Raw genomic sequence first — 14,798 nt, forward strand, 5'->3', positions numbered from 1 at the left:
CAGCCTTGTCGAGATCCGCACACTTCATGAATCTGAGTTGCTGGCACTGACTGATGACATTGACAGAAAGCTGTGCCAATCTAGTCAAGGCTGCATGCTGCTGAATGCTGGAACCAGCTGGCTGCTGAGCGGAGCTTCTCCCAGGCATCTAGGGGGGTATTACCGACGCTCCGACTTCCCCAGCTGACCCCCACTGATGGCGAGCTCCACCGGTCTGGGGAAGTCAGAGCGTCGGTAATATCTCCCTGGATGCCTGGGGGAAGCTCCGCGCAGCAACCAGCTGGTTCCAGCATTCCAAGGAGGTCCATGGTGAAAGCGGCGCTGCGGTCGACCTGGGCCAGCACCTTGCGCACCTGGCTCTGCGTCTCCATTATGAGAAGCTCCATGCGACTTCGCATGTCTCCGTCCCAGTCGCGCAGCTCTCGCAATCCGCTCACCGGAGGAGCCATGAAGTGCTTGCACCGCCTTGCCAGATCTTCCTCATCCTCCTTTCCCCATGGCTTTTCCGGTTGTAATTGCTGCTGCTGCTGCCGAGGCTGCTCCTTCATCTCCGCCCGCCGCACCAGACCCAGCCCGGCCAGCACCGCCGTGGCTCCCGCAGTCCAAGCGGATCGGCACCCGGGCTCGCAGGCGAAGGGTGGGAGTGCACAGCGCACTTTCCTGGCTTGGCGCCAATCCGGACGGCTGCAGTAATGGTGAGAGCGGGCAACCTCGGGAGAGCCATTTCGGGACTCCGTTTTGCACGTGTAGCGGATCCCAGTTACCAAGAAACCCGGAGAAGAGGCACAAGGGGAGTTTATCAAAAAGGAGCTTTAAAAGAGGTCTCGATACAGAGGACGCGACGAGCATGGACACCGTCCACACAAACAGGCATCAAAGTCTCATTGCGGCAACGTTAAGCCGCGACTTTACACGCCTCCTAGTTTTAGGCTGCTTGTTCCAATGCCTTCGCGATAAGCCGGCAGAATCAAAACTCTTTTTTTCTTTCTTTCTTTCCCTCTCTCTCTCTCTCGGCGGCTTTGAACCCGTGGAATTGGGGGGGGGGAGAGAGGGGGAATGTTATCAGCAACAAACAACAACAAAAAGTGTGTGTTTGTGGAGAGGGGAGGTAGTGGTAAAGGCGGCAGACCGGGTTTTTTTTCCCCAAGCCGATCTCTTTCGTGGCGTATCCAGCCCGACCCCATTCAGAAGAAAGGCTGCAGCCGGAAAGAAACGGGGGGGGGGGGGGGGGGGAAAAGACATCTGCACCTTTTGTTACATACACACACACGAAACCCACAGTTTTCTGGCCTCTCGCGCAGATCTGTTGTGGGGTGGGGTGGGTGGGAGCCACATAATTCCGGGAGGCGAAAAGGGGCGCAGGGATATTTCCAGAAATGAGCGAAAAATGCAATCCACGCAGCGACGCCCATATTCTCCCGTTCAGATTCTACCTCTGGCTGAGAGAAAACTGCCTTGAAAGTTTCTCTGCCCCCCCCTTTAAATCCAAGACCCTGCCTCGTTTGCAGACTAGAGCACTTCTTTCCCCCGCCCGATTAGCCCAGGTTAAAATCTTAAAAGCTCGGGCGCCCCTCAAGCCGCTTCTCCCGACATCGGGATGAACGAGAAAGCCGTTTTAGCTTCACCTATTCTTCCACACACACCCCTCCACCCCGGAAGGTAACTTAGCGCTGCTCCTTTCCCCATGGCTTTTCTGGTTGTAATTGTTGCTGCTGCTGCCACCGAGGCTGCTCCTTCATCTCCGCCTGCCGCACCAGACCCAGCCCGGCCAGCACCGCTGTGGCTCCCGCAGTCCAAGCGGATCGGCACCCGGGCTCGCAGGCGAAGGGTGGGAGTGCACAGCGCACTTTCCTGGCTTGGCGCCGATCCGGACGGCTGCAGAAGGAACTGGGCACCGGCTGTCATGTCTTTTCTGCTGTGCGGGATTCGGCACCTGGGCTCCCGGGGTTTAAGCCTCCGGGCTGGCCCGCGCTGCTCCAGGATGTTCGCTTCGGGCTCCTTGGAATCGCTGCCGGGCGGTTCTTCCCGTTGGGGCGATGGTGGGTGGCTGCGAGCCTGGAAGAGGTGGTGAAATGCAGAGCAATACATCGTGGAGAAGGAGTTCGCCGTGGCTCCCGCAGTCCAAGCGACGCCGATCGCTGCCACCCACCATCGCCCCAACGGGAAGAACTGCCCGGCAACAATTCCAAGGAGCCCGAAGCGAACATCCTGGAGCAGCGCGGGCCGGCCCGGAGGCTTAAACCCTGGGAGCCCAGGTGCCGAATCCCACACAGCAGAAAAGACATGACAGCCGGTGCCCAGTTCCTTCTGCAGCCGTCCGGATCGGCGCCAAGCCAGGAAAGTGCGCTGTGCACTCCCACCCTTCGCCTGCGAGCCCGGGTGCTGATCCGCTTGGACTGCGGGAGCCACAGCGGTGCTGGCCGGGCTGGGTCTGGTGCGGCGGGCGGAGATGAAGGAGCAGCCTCGGCGGCAGCAGCAGCAACAATTACAACCGGAAAAGCCATGGGGAAAGGAGGACGAGGAAGATCTGGCAAGGCGGTGCGAGAACTTCATGGCTCCTCCGGTGAGCGGATTGCGAGAGCTGCGCGACTGGGGCGGAGACATGCGAAGTCGCATGGAGCTTCTCATAATGGAGACGCAGAGCCAGGTGTGCAAGGCGCTGGCCCAGGTCGACCGCGCCGCCGCTTTCACCGTGGACTGCTGGGAAAGAAAGGAAGGTGACCCGAATTCTGGGGTAGAGTGGGGACGCGTTCCTTTCTCGTGGGCCGCGCACTGCCTGGCACCTCTTGTAGGTTGGAACTAATTTGGAGTACAGCTTCCCCTCAATGTTGCCGGCACTCCCAAAGTGTCATCGGTCAGTGCCAGCAACTCAGATTCGGGTACCCGGCGTATAAGACGACCCCCGACTTTTGAGATGATTTTCCTGGGTTAAAAAGTCATCTTATACGCCGGAAAATACGGTATCTTAAAAAATAATATAATCTTTTCTTTCATTCAAAAAGTAGAATCTGTGGAGAGATGACTTAGGAGAAACTATGTTGGCAAGTGTTACAGAAAAATGTTTTAAGCCCAAGAAATGAAGACAACATTAGAAAATAACTGAAGTTGACTCAGCTTTAACTCTCTTCCTGGGGTATAAAATGGAGGGAAAGGAAAATGCACTCAGGATTCTTGGGTTCTAGCATTTCTCCACAAAATCGAGCTTCAGACTTTCTTGAGGAATCTGTTTCCTGAACTGATCTACTGACCTCAATCAGTAGGGCTGACCTCAATCTTGAAAGCCTCACTGTATCTTCCCTTCTCCGCCTCTTACATTTAATTATGAACATTCAGACAGATAATCAAATAAGACACACTGATTTAAATCCCTTTAAAGCAGCAGAAAATGCCTTCTGGAATTCTTTCCACGTTTTTAAAAAAAGCTACTCTGCATCATGAGACTAGAAACGCAGGGGCTTATGGTGAAGCTGTCAGAAGCATTCTGAGATGCCTCCCAGCTTCCTCTCCCACAGAGATACATGAAGGACTCCTCCCCCCTCTGTTTCCTCAATCAGGGCTGGTCACTTTCAACACAATTTTTCTCTTATTGGGTTTTCCCACCTCAAATTATCCTGTTTATTGAGAATTATCCTACAGAGAGGGTTATGAGTCTCCTTTCATCAGTGCTTCTCAACCTCAGTAATCTTATGATGTATGGAGTTCACCTCCTAGAATTCTCCAGCCCGCACATCTCAAAAATTGGTAAGGTTGAGAAGCATCATTTTACACAATATTTTTCTAACATTTTGTTGGGTAAAAAAGAAAAATACTGTAGAGAACCTGGACTAGCTCAAAACAACCCACATTAAAGTTTCTGCTCAGGATGAAATTGTATGAGCTGGGGGACAGAGGATGCCGCTGGATAGTGACAAAACATTTTGTCATGGAACCCTTATGATCTGTTCTTCCAGAGCTTAACAAAGCTTTGCTTCAGCAACTTTCATCTCACCCTCTCCGTAGTCATACAACTTTGTGGATATTGTTAATTTGACTATCCTAAATTAAATCCTACCTAAATATTTACTGTATTTTTCAGAGTATAAGATGCACCGGACTATAAGACGCACCTACCTTTTTTGGTGAGGAGGAGAAGAAGAAAAAGAAATCTCCCTCTGCCTCTGAGCAATTTTGCCTCGTTGCAGCAAACAGCCTGCTTTACTTTCATTTTCCTTTTCAGCATAGTTTGATTAGCACAAGGGAAAAAAAAATCTGCTCCAGCAATTTTCTTCCTTGCAGCAAGCAGAAGTCCTGCGCAAGACAGCTGAGAGCAAAACAGCTGAGAGTCGGGGGGCTGATCCAATCAACTTGTACTAATTAGGTTGTGCTGAAGCTGAAAGGAGCTGTTTTTTCTTGCTATTTGTGGCAAGGAGGTAACTGCTGGCAGGCAGAGGCCAAAGGGTGGGGGCCAGTGGGTGGGCAGGCTACATTCGGTGTATAAGATGCACCTAAATTTTCACCCCCTTTTAGGGGGGAAAAAGGTGTGTCTTATACTCCAAAATATACGGTACATATATTTTCAAAGCAATGCATAATGTACACTTGAAGCATGAATGGGTTATTTGAGTTATACATATTTGCTTGCGCTTCCCCAGTCTCTGTTGACATACCTCTATCTCTTGCACTTGTTCCTCATTAGTGGTGTACATTTGCTGCAGAGAATCTTCCAGTTCCTTGTTGCGCTCTAGAAGTGTCTTCCCTAATTCGGCTGCTAAGTGCAAGTCTGAAAAGCAGAAAAACATATATATAGGCTTTTTACCTTAAATAATTTGGAATATACCATATGCAATGCTGGTAAGGTTGACTTGTTTAAATATTCTTAACCCATTTTTTTTCAAGACCCAAAGTAGCTACTCAAGAGCCAAAGCTGCCATTAAAAGCTGTACCAAACTTCAAAAGTAAAATCAGTAAACATCTGACATTACATTATTAAAAGTAACTTCTTTAATTATAATTCTTTTAATGCCAAAGAATCTTATGATAAAAGCCACACTTATTTTCTCCCCAATTCTTGCAGACTAGAGGTGTTTCTAAGCCTCTTATATAATTGAATCATTTTTCTCCAACATGATTTTTTCCCCTACGTATGATAGAAATATTTTATTATTGGGATCAGCATACATATTTATGAGTGATTTAAAGTTACTTATGATTTATTTATTTCACAGCTCAGCTGAAGGGCAAATTGTTCTAATTATCTCGCTCTGGTGGAAATTATGAGTCAGCAGTGCTAATTGTATTTCTGCTATCCTAATTTCATATTATAATTCTTAGCCGCTCAGAGAAGATGTCCTGAAGAGTGGCATATAAATTCCATAGTAACAGGAAAAATAATGAGCAGGAGGAGGATATGACTAGAACAGCAGAACTAGCAACATATGCTTTATAACATACCTTATGACCTCTACAGAAAGATACACAACATCAGGAAAAGCATTCAAGTTTATCTTGAGGTAAGATGGATGGCCTATGAATTTTATAAATAAATAAATAAATTTCAATGCCTTCAAGGGATTCAAAATGATCCTACTTTGCTGATAACTAAGCCATCTGGAATAGAGTATGATCATGGCAATCTGCTACTACTTCAGAGCCTCATGAAGAAGAATCTGAAGATGTGAGGGGCCCAGACTAAAGGGTTTTTAAAAAGTGAGCTCCTTTGATTTAACCTGAAAACACAGTTAATATAATATTTGTGAGATTCTTCATTATGTATGGTAAAAAACCAACAATTGTCTTTGACACTGGTGAAATCCAAATTTTTTTACTACTGGTTCTGTGGGAATGGCTTGGTGGGTGTGGTGTCACTTGGTGAGTGTGGCTTGGTGGGCGTAGCAGGAGAATGATACTGCAAAATCTCCATTCCCACCCCACTCCAGGGGGAAGGATACTACAAAATCCCCATTCCCTCCCCACTCCTGGGGGAAGGATATTGCAAAATCACCAGTCCCACCCCACTCTGGGGCCAGCCAGAGGTGGTATTTGCCAGTTCTCCGAACTACTCAAAATTTCTGCTACTGGTTCTCTGAACTGCTCATAATTTCCGCTACCGGTTCTCCAGAACCTGTCCGAACCTGCTGGATTTCACCCCTGCTTTAATAGTTATAAACTTTTAGCCCATCTCTTTAAGAAATTAACTTGCCATTCTTCCTTCTTGTCAAGTGGCTGACACATGATCACGTAGCCACAGACAAACTATAGTTATCCCATTTCTAAGGACATTTATTCAACTTCCTCTCTCATAATCTTGCTATTTGATCAAAATGCAATTGTTCTAGTTGGCAGTTAACTTGCTAGGCCAAATGTTATGTGAACTGACTCATTTTTAAGTCATTCTATTTGCTCGGACTTTTATATGTTAAATTTTTATTTGATGCCTTTATAGTTGCAGGATAGAGACTGGCAGAGCTAAGGGGAGGAGTTAAATGAGGCAGCAATTAGAATCCTTATGTAGTAAAAAAAGAATGAAGTCCACCCCCCCCATCGCTACTGACCCTCATTTAATCCTGTAGAGTTGTAAACTGTTAATCTGAGAAAATTCCTGTGCATAGGCATTAGCAATAAATCAGTCATTTAGAACCAGGGTGGATTTGATTTAAATCGAGTTGATTTAAATCACAATTTAAATCATGATTTAAATCACTAGTAAAAAGGCTTGATTTAAATCAACTCGATTTAAATCATAATTTTTAAAGAGCAGCTGTCATCTCTGCTACTCCTTTGACCCACTGTTGACTCACCGATAGTCCCAGTGTTGCAGAATATACAGCCTCATGCTACATAACTAAGCTCCATTTCATGCTGAATAAACTAAATTATTTATGTATCTTAAATAGAAAACTATCTTACGATAGATTTTTACCCCGAAAGTTTTTTATTAAAATAAATTTGATAAAAATCAAAAAAATCTGATTTAAATAAAAAAAAATCTGATTTAAATAAAAAAAATCTGATTTTTTTATTTTTTTTAAAAAAATCATTGATTTTTATCCACCCTTCATGTGTAGACCTGGTTTTTGGCAATAATTACTATTCTATTCTGCCCTGATTATTATGAAAACAAAACCAAAAACTGATAACAAGATGTTGTATGATGGTATATAAGTGCAGCCTAGAAAGTAAACTTTAATTTTTTTCTTATATTGTCCTACAACTTCGACTGCTTTCTACATTGGTTAATTAATCCAGAGTGTCTTGTAATTTACAAAACACTTAGGGAAGTTGGGTTTATAATTTTGTACAACAACCGTCCAATCCTTATTGTCTCTTTCTTATCCTCATCAGCAATTTTACCATGTCTTCCCAGCTGCCTTTATTCTGCTTGATCACCATTTTGTCAATGCAATGAGAGGAGATTGGAGTATCGCCTGTCTCAGGTGGAACATCACAGAGACTTTCAAATGCAGCTGCCCATTTCAATGACAACTCTCTCAGGGCAATATGGCTATAGGGAAATGTCTTAATTATCCCACCCTGGTGGGAAGCAGAAGGAGGTACTGCTACCACTGAGGTGCTAATTGAATCACTGCCTTTTACTTGGATTTCTCTGAATTTAACAAGCTACTGGTGTTGGGTAACTATTATTTGGAATCGGTTGCTATAGTAAAAGGAAACAGGTGCCCCACTTCTTTCCATCTGCTTCATTCCCCATACTTGTATGGTTCAGGTTTCAGAATTAACCTGCCTTTCCTTTAATAGTTCTTTAAGACATATATTGGAAGACAAAGATTTAGTTAGCCTCCACTAAATCTATTGATAACAACTTTAAAAAACTCAGTATTTAAGAGGAAATGAGAATTGTGGTAAACATATCTACTTTGCAGACAGGAGATAATGTTGTACAAAAACAAAAGTAAATTATTAGTACATCAGTTTTGCTTGATTTTCCTTTATAGACAAAGACTTCTCAGGAAGCATCATATAATTTCCAAAGCTTGGCTTAGAACTTTGGTATTCCTGAATTTATTTAGTATTTGTTGGTTATTTCCCAGAAATCTGATCTCCAGTTTTGAGTACTATAGCACAGAATGAATTGTTAAGAGCCAATTTAATGTTAATTGCAATAATAATATGCGAAAACCCTGGCTACCAATTGTATTCTTTGAATGGGCCATATTAACAGGAAGTGATAATTACTGCTAAGAAGACATACAGACATCTCCAATTTTCTAAGTGTGCTCAGGAGACTGACAGCATAACAAAAATGAGTTAAATGGAAAGAGAAACAGTATTAATTAATTTTTATATTCCTGCTATATTCCATGACCAAAGTCTCCATCCAAATTACAGCATTACATGAAATACTTGAATTTTCTAACATTAACCCTGTATCTTGAAAAATAATAACACATAATAAATAAATTACTCAGGAAATATAAATCCAACTATCCCAGTATAGGCTAGGTACTTAAAATTAAGCTGATAGAAACATTCAGAAATCCCTGAAGGAAAAATACCATATTTTTCAGAGTATAAGACCTTTTTATCCTCTAAAAGGGGATGAAAATTTAGGTGCGTCTTATACACCAAATGTAGCCCCGCCCACCCACTGGCCCCCACCCTTTGGCCTCTGCCTTGAAGCAGTTACCTACTTACAAGCAAACAGCAAGAAAAAACAGCTCCTTTCAGCTTCAGCACAGCCAAATTAGCAGACTCTCAGCTGATTTGCTCTCAGCTGTTTTGTGCAGGGCTCTGCTGCTTGCTACAAAGAGGTAAATTGTTGGAAAAGATTTTTTTCCCCCTTGTGCTAATCAAGCTATGCTGAAAACAAAAATGAAAGTGAAGCACGCTGTTTGCTGCAAAGGCAAAATTGCTCAGAGGCAGAGGGAAATTTCTTTTTCTTTTTTTCCTCACCCAAAAAGGTAGGTGCGTCTTATACTCCGAAAAATATGGTAGCTTTCTTGATATTAATGTGATTATGGGAGAGCATTCCAAAGCAGAACCACATAACTTGAACAGTAGCCCTTCCTTTAGTAGTCCATTTAGAAAAATACTGTAACTGCAAAGACAGAATAGCTAGGCAGATACATTAGAGAATAGGCTCCTTGAAATATCTTCTCCTTTGGATTAACTGAACTTTTTGAACTACCTGCACCTGTAATTCTACATACAACACAGTGCAATAATTCAATTGAAAGGATAACAGAAATGTCAAACTAAGAGCCTTTCCACATGAAGCCTTTATACTAGTTTGAAACAACTCTGAGCTTCTGCAATCTCACAATGTCTGATATATACACAAGCAAAGTCAGAATTAAATTGCACTGAGACCACAAGAAAAAGCAGCACCGTGGAGCCTCTGATCCATTTCCCCTTGGCAGAACCTTCTTTTCACAATGCCTTTCGGCTCTAGGGTTTCAGGTCTTTCAAGGAGAAAAATAGTATTTTTTTCAGGCACAGGTGTAGTTGGGTTTCGTTTCGTTCTTTGCAGAAAATCAAATGAATAAAATAAGGTTATTGTTGTAGGGTGGGCATTTGATTGGTAACTGCTAGGTATCAACATAGACATATTCATCCTAATTCAGTAAGGTAGAAAATCTTTTGAGTTTTTCCTGTATTTCTGAGGATTACGTCACTCATAACCCTCTCTATTCATCATGCGGCATCTAATTTAATCTGCTGGGATTGGGGTTACATTAAATGGATTAGGAAACACAGGATTTTAGCATCAGGGTTTTAAAACCAATCCAGCAATGTTACTGTAGGAGTTAGAGGAGGTAAAAATAGAGAAATTGTGGTGAAATATAATTTAAGATTTTTTTTCTGTAACTGAGTAATAATACTTCATTGAAAGACAAGTTTCCATTTTAAAATGTCTGTTTAAATGTCTGTTTAATTTATTACTGGATCAACAATTTCAAAAAGACTATATGGTTTACAAATAATACAAACATAAAAATGGAAATAATGAAGTAAACATAAAGAAATCCATAAAGCAGTAAGAATAAATCTTCCTGTCCTTTAATGAACCAAGCAAAAACCAACAACGACATTAGCAACAATAATCCATTGTAGGGAAGATACTATCTATCACTAAGTTGTTGCAGAACTACCAAGTCTTAGTGGTTTTCCTGAAATCTAATTGGGCTGGTGCCATTTTAACCTTGTGTGAAATACAAGGAAAAGGGGCAACAGAAAACAAAACAAACCAACACCCAGTGGTGAAATGTAAAATTTGTTACTACTAGTTCTGTGGGCATGGCTGGGGGGGGGGGATAATGTGTGGGTGGGTGTGGCCAACTTTTTTTTACTTTTGTAAACATTTTTTCTACAACCTCTTCAGCTGAAGAGGTTGCAGAAAACATGCTTTTAAAAGCCTCTGACTATCCCAGCTGAGCCCTGCGATCATCAGAGGCTTTTTTTTTACTTTTAAAAGCATTTTTTCAGCCAAAGAGGTTGTAGAAAAAATGCTTTTAAAAGTAAAAAAAAAAAAAGCCTCTGATGATCGTGCGGCTCAGCTGGGCATGAGGGGCGGGGGCGCAGGGATTTTTGCTACCAGTTCTCTGAACCACCAGTCGCCGTCGCTACCGGATTGGGCAATCCGGTCTGAACCGGGAGCATTTCACCCCTGCCCCCCCCAAAAGAATCTCTGATGATGGCAATTACTCAAGAGTGGATCTCAAAATAAATATGACTAGATCCTATTAGATGGTAAGAAATTGCACATACCCAGGTCCTGAATCATTGAAGGCCTGCTTCTTTAATGTATTAGGGTTTTTTTTTATATCCAGAGATTTTGCATGCATATTGTTGGCTGGGTTCAAACATTACACTAAACTAGATTTGCTTTAGTTATTGTTTGTTAAAGAAATTGTTATGACTATGTTCTGTGAACCTTGCCAAGTCATTAGCCATGTTTTATAAAATCTAAGTTCACAGACTATGCTTACAAATAACTATATAAGTTAGTGTGTTATATAGTGTGGAATACCAAAAAGATTACAATACAATCAATGAAAAAGTAGACTTATCCTTAATCTTTCTGCTATTACAATACATTCCTTGGATATGTTCAACATAAAGACATGGAAACAAAAATAGTCTCCCCCGGGTTTTCTAAAATGCAATTTTTTGTGCTCTAATTTGTAGCTTGTCTTCTTTACCGCAGTGATTTCAATGTTCATTATTATATGGAAAAGCCAAAATAGAACAAGTCTTTCCCATTTTCTACTATTTGGAGTTAACCATAAAGGCACTGACAAACACAACTGCATAAAGATTGAAAACCAGGATTTATGTCATTTCTGGCACGAAGTTCTGCTTATTCTTTATGTCGAGCGACTATTGTTCCCTTGAGCCAGATGAAATGGAAAACTGAACACATCTTGATTTAAATAAAGATGAAAAAGTGGAACAGGAATGAGTGTGGGGAAGAGAGGGGGAGGAGGGAGGGAGGGAAGGAGAGAGGGAGAGGGAGAGAGAGGGGGAGGGAGGGAGAGAATTCAACAAGACCATCAGAATTTCTAACTATAGAAGCAATAAATAAGAACTGATGTGGAAATTTTTTTGGAACTATTGGAGATAAGATGCAATTCAAAAAACCACACTTGGACATCCTCATCACATACTGCCTAACAGACCTTGGGAAATCCATTGCACTTCTGTAAAACACAGGACTGTATTACATATAAGCATTTTCAGTATAAATATTTATTTTTGCTAGAGCTTATAAAATCTGGTAAAGGAGCTTTATCAGCTTGCTTTTTCACAAAAGAGACATACAATATTATGTCAGAAGAATGAGGAAGGCAGATAGCAGCACAATAAGAAAACATGAACTGAGAATTCATAAATTCAGAATGGAACAAAATGGCAACAGTCCAGGAACCAAGTTGTCATGGTTACTGAAATAGCTCTGGGTGACCCGACACATTTGTCATACTCAGTTCAGTTCTAGGGCAGCTTAAATAAAACATAAATAAATTAATTGTGGTTAATAAAGCTTGCGACTCTATGTTTATTTCATCTATTTTAACCATTATCTAATAGTTTAGCTGCACACTAAATAAAGTTTTAATAATGATTTTTCTATATGACCATTCTCCAATGCGTAATTAAAGGTCATCATTTATCACCCCACAAAGAATGGAACTATCTCCATTCAAGTCTGAAGCAAACAAATCAATATTATAGGGATTTAAGTCTATGCTCCACTCACATAGGGGGAAAAACAGGAAGTTAAAGTATCTTTATGACAACTTGTACATCTTGGTGACACAACACCATTGATATTTTTAAAAGGCATATACTAATTAGAGAAGTATGAGTGCCAAAATTGGAAGTAAATCAACATTTGGATTTGGTCTTGATATACAAAATGAAAGACTAATAGCATTCTGTCTAGAAAAATCAATGTTTACAGCAAATGCCTTCCTCCAACAATAATTGATGGCTTTACACACAGAGATCAATGGATGTATAACAACTAAATCAAATGTAGCATTCATTGTGCAAGCAAAGATGCAGAATCTCTATTTGGTTAAAAACAAGACCTAGGGCTAAATATTAACTTTGTTTTGAAAAAAAAAAAAAAAGCAAACTTAAGAAGACAAATAAAATAACCAAAGCTACAAAATATAACTCACATTTGATAATGTGGTAAAGATAATGAACAGAATTAATGGTTAGATTGAAATCTGTGACATAATTAAAAAGGAGACAAGCAAAAATATACTGAAATGCAGAAAGAAAGCAAAGGGAACAAAATGGCTGTTTGATTACAAACTAAAAACCCAAGAAAGCTGAAAAGCAAAAGCCAACAGAGGCATGGGAAAACTGTCCAACCACTGAGTTCCACAGACAGTAAGGACAGATAACTAAAAAAATAATGTAAAGAAACTGAGGATAATAATCAAATGGGAAGAACAAGAAATTTTTAAAAGGAAAATTAAAGAAATGATACCTAGTGGGTTACAAAGTTAAACTATTGAATAACACATTTTATAACTTTCCTTCCCTCCCAGATTTAATATATTTTAATTTATTTTACAAATTTATTATTGCACTATTCTCTTTGTAAATTGAATATTATCTCTTTTAATGACTTAAACAAAGATATGGTTCTTTTTCTGTACTGTTTATTGTTATCTTTAAGCACTTCTTTTATTCTTCTCTAGAAATCTGATGAATAGGAAACGGCTTTCCTCCATACCTTTTGCCATAAGTTATTCAGTTACTATACATTTAATGTTCACTGCCTCTGATATTAGATAATGCTGTTATGGCTCAGAGGCCCTAATCCACCTCCAGGGCCAATGATAGGTTCTGTAGTTTAACCAATATCAGTTACATCCAACCATGTGAAATCTTCCATTAATGGTAACAAGTTCTAGGAAACCATTTCCCCTAGATCCTGCTATTGGGTACAAAAATGCATATTCAATGCATAATTCAATGCCTTTGGAACTCTAAACTGTGTTCATAATTTTGTCCTTAAGTTTCCAAAGAGAAAATTTAAAATATTGAAACCCAGTGGCCTTTTTGCTTTAACAGGCTTTCCACCTTCTTAGAACGTATTTCTTATCATTAAAATGTAGAAAGGTTGCAAAAGGAACTTCATAAAAGTATTTTCCTTATTGTTGAGCTCTAGTAAGAAAATTTCCTAATACTGTTTTAGCACCTTCTTTGAAATCTCTATTACTAGTAATTTTCCTTGTGTTGATTAACATTTTAAGTTTATTTTGATTATTACCATATGTATGGTGAGCAGGATTCCAAGCATAAAACTGAGATGATACATAATCCAATACTGCTTCACATCTTTCATACTTCAGTTTCCCCCCACCTCCTTAAACAGAGATTAGAATCTTTATTTTGGCTTTACTAACCCAGGAGTAAGGAAATCCTTACCTCCAATAACATACTTTTCTGAAGATTTTTTTCAACTTAAGTAGCTAGCTTTTTGTTTTGACTTCTGTTTCTGGTTTATTTTACAAGCTTTTTCAATTAAAAAACATTTAATCTGCTTTGAATGCATAATAAACTCCCAGTTATCTTTGCAACAATACACCAACATTAATTTTCCAGAATCACCAATACATTTGAGATTTAAGACTATGTCAACAATATTTCATGCTATTTCACCATTCCTTTATTTACAATCATACAATGTGATCCATACATTTAAGCAGTAGACATTTTAGGAATGGCAAGCTAAGACTTCAAAATGGTCCTGTATTTTTAAGTAGCATTCCCTGAACTCTTATCACTGAAATCCAGTAAAAATCCAGAGGTGTTATGTTCCTGCTCTTTTCAAAACAGTTTTTTTTTAAAAACCTGCAAATATTTCAATAGGCTTAAGGCCCATAGCAAATTAATCGAACCATTTAATTTTAATGTGGGCCCATTTTAAGACTGAAACATGTTTGCTAACCTTGGAACTACTTCTTAATTGTGCCTGTGATGTCAGAATAGTCCATATCAAGTTTGAAGCACTTTTAATTTGAAAGATTTTGCATCCATAGAACGGCTGTTTCATGGAAGGAAATGTGGCTTCACATAACTTAAAATGAAAATAGCACAGCAAAGATTAAGGATTCAACATTCATACTTCTCGGCTAGGAATCATTGAACCTCCTCCATCACATTGGGAGATAACCAAAATGATAAAGTTTGTGGAACAGGATGGGCACACATAAAAAGTTATTTAGAAGAAATACTCTGAATCTTGCATATGCGCAAGCACTAGACCCAGATTGTGAAGCGGTATATAAGTCTAATTGCTATTGCTAGACAAAGCTACAAGCAAATCAGTGACTAAATTC

General features: G+C 40.5%; 1 protein-coding gene across 1 annotated transcript in view; it reads right to left on the bottom strand.

Annotated features, from left to right (window-relative positions):
* Positions 1-14,798, bottom strand: part of CDR2L (cerebellar degeneration related protein 2 like) — a 31,076-nt gene that overhangs the window by 11,491 nt on the left and 4,787 nt on the right. The window contains exon 2 of the mRNA XM_070937586.1: positions 4,647-4,759. Within this exon, the coding sequence (XP_070793687.1) occupies positions 4,647-4,759 (113 nt within the window). The remainder of the gene's footprint in view (positions 1-4,646; positions 4,760-14,798) is intronic.

The sequence above is a fragment of the Pituophis catenifer genome, unplaced genomic scaffold, assembly GCF_029215685.1.
Source record: "Pituophis catenifer annectens isolate HBS135680 unplaced genomic scaffold, rPitCat1.0.hap2 SCAF_2, whole genome shotgun sequence".
Classification (NCBI taxonomy): Eukaryota; Metazoa; Chordata; class Lepidosauria; order Squamata; family Colubridae; genus Pituophis; species Pituophis catenifer.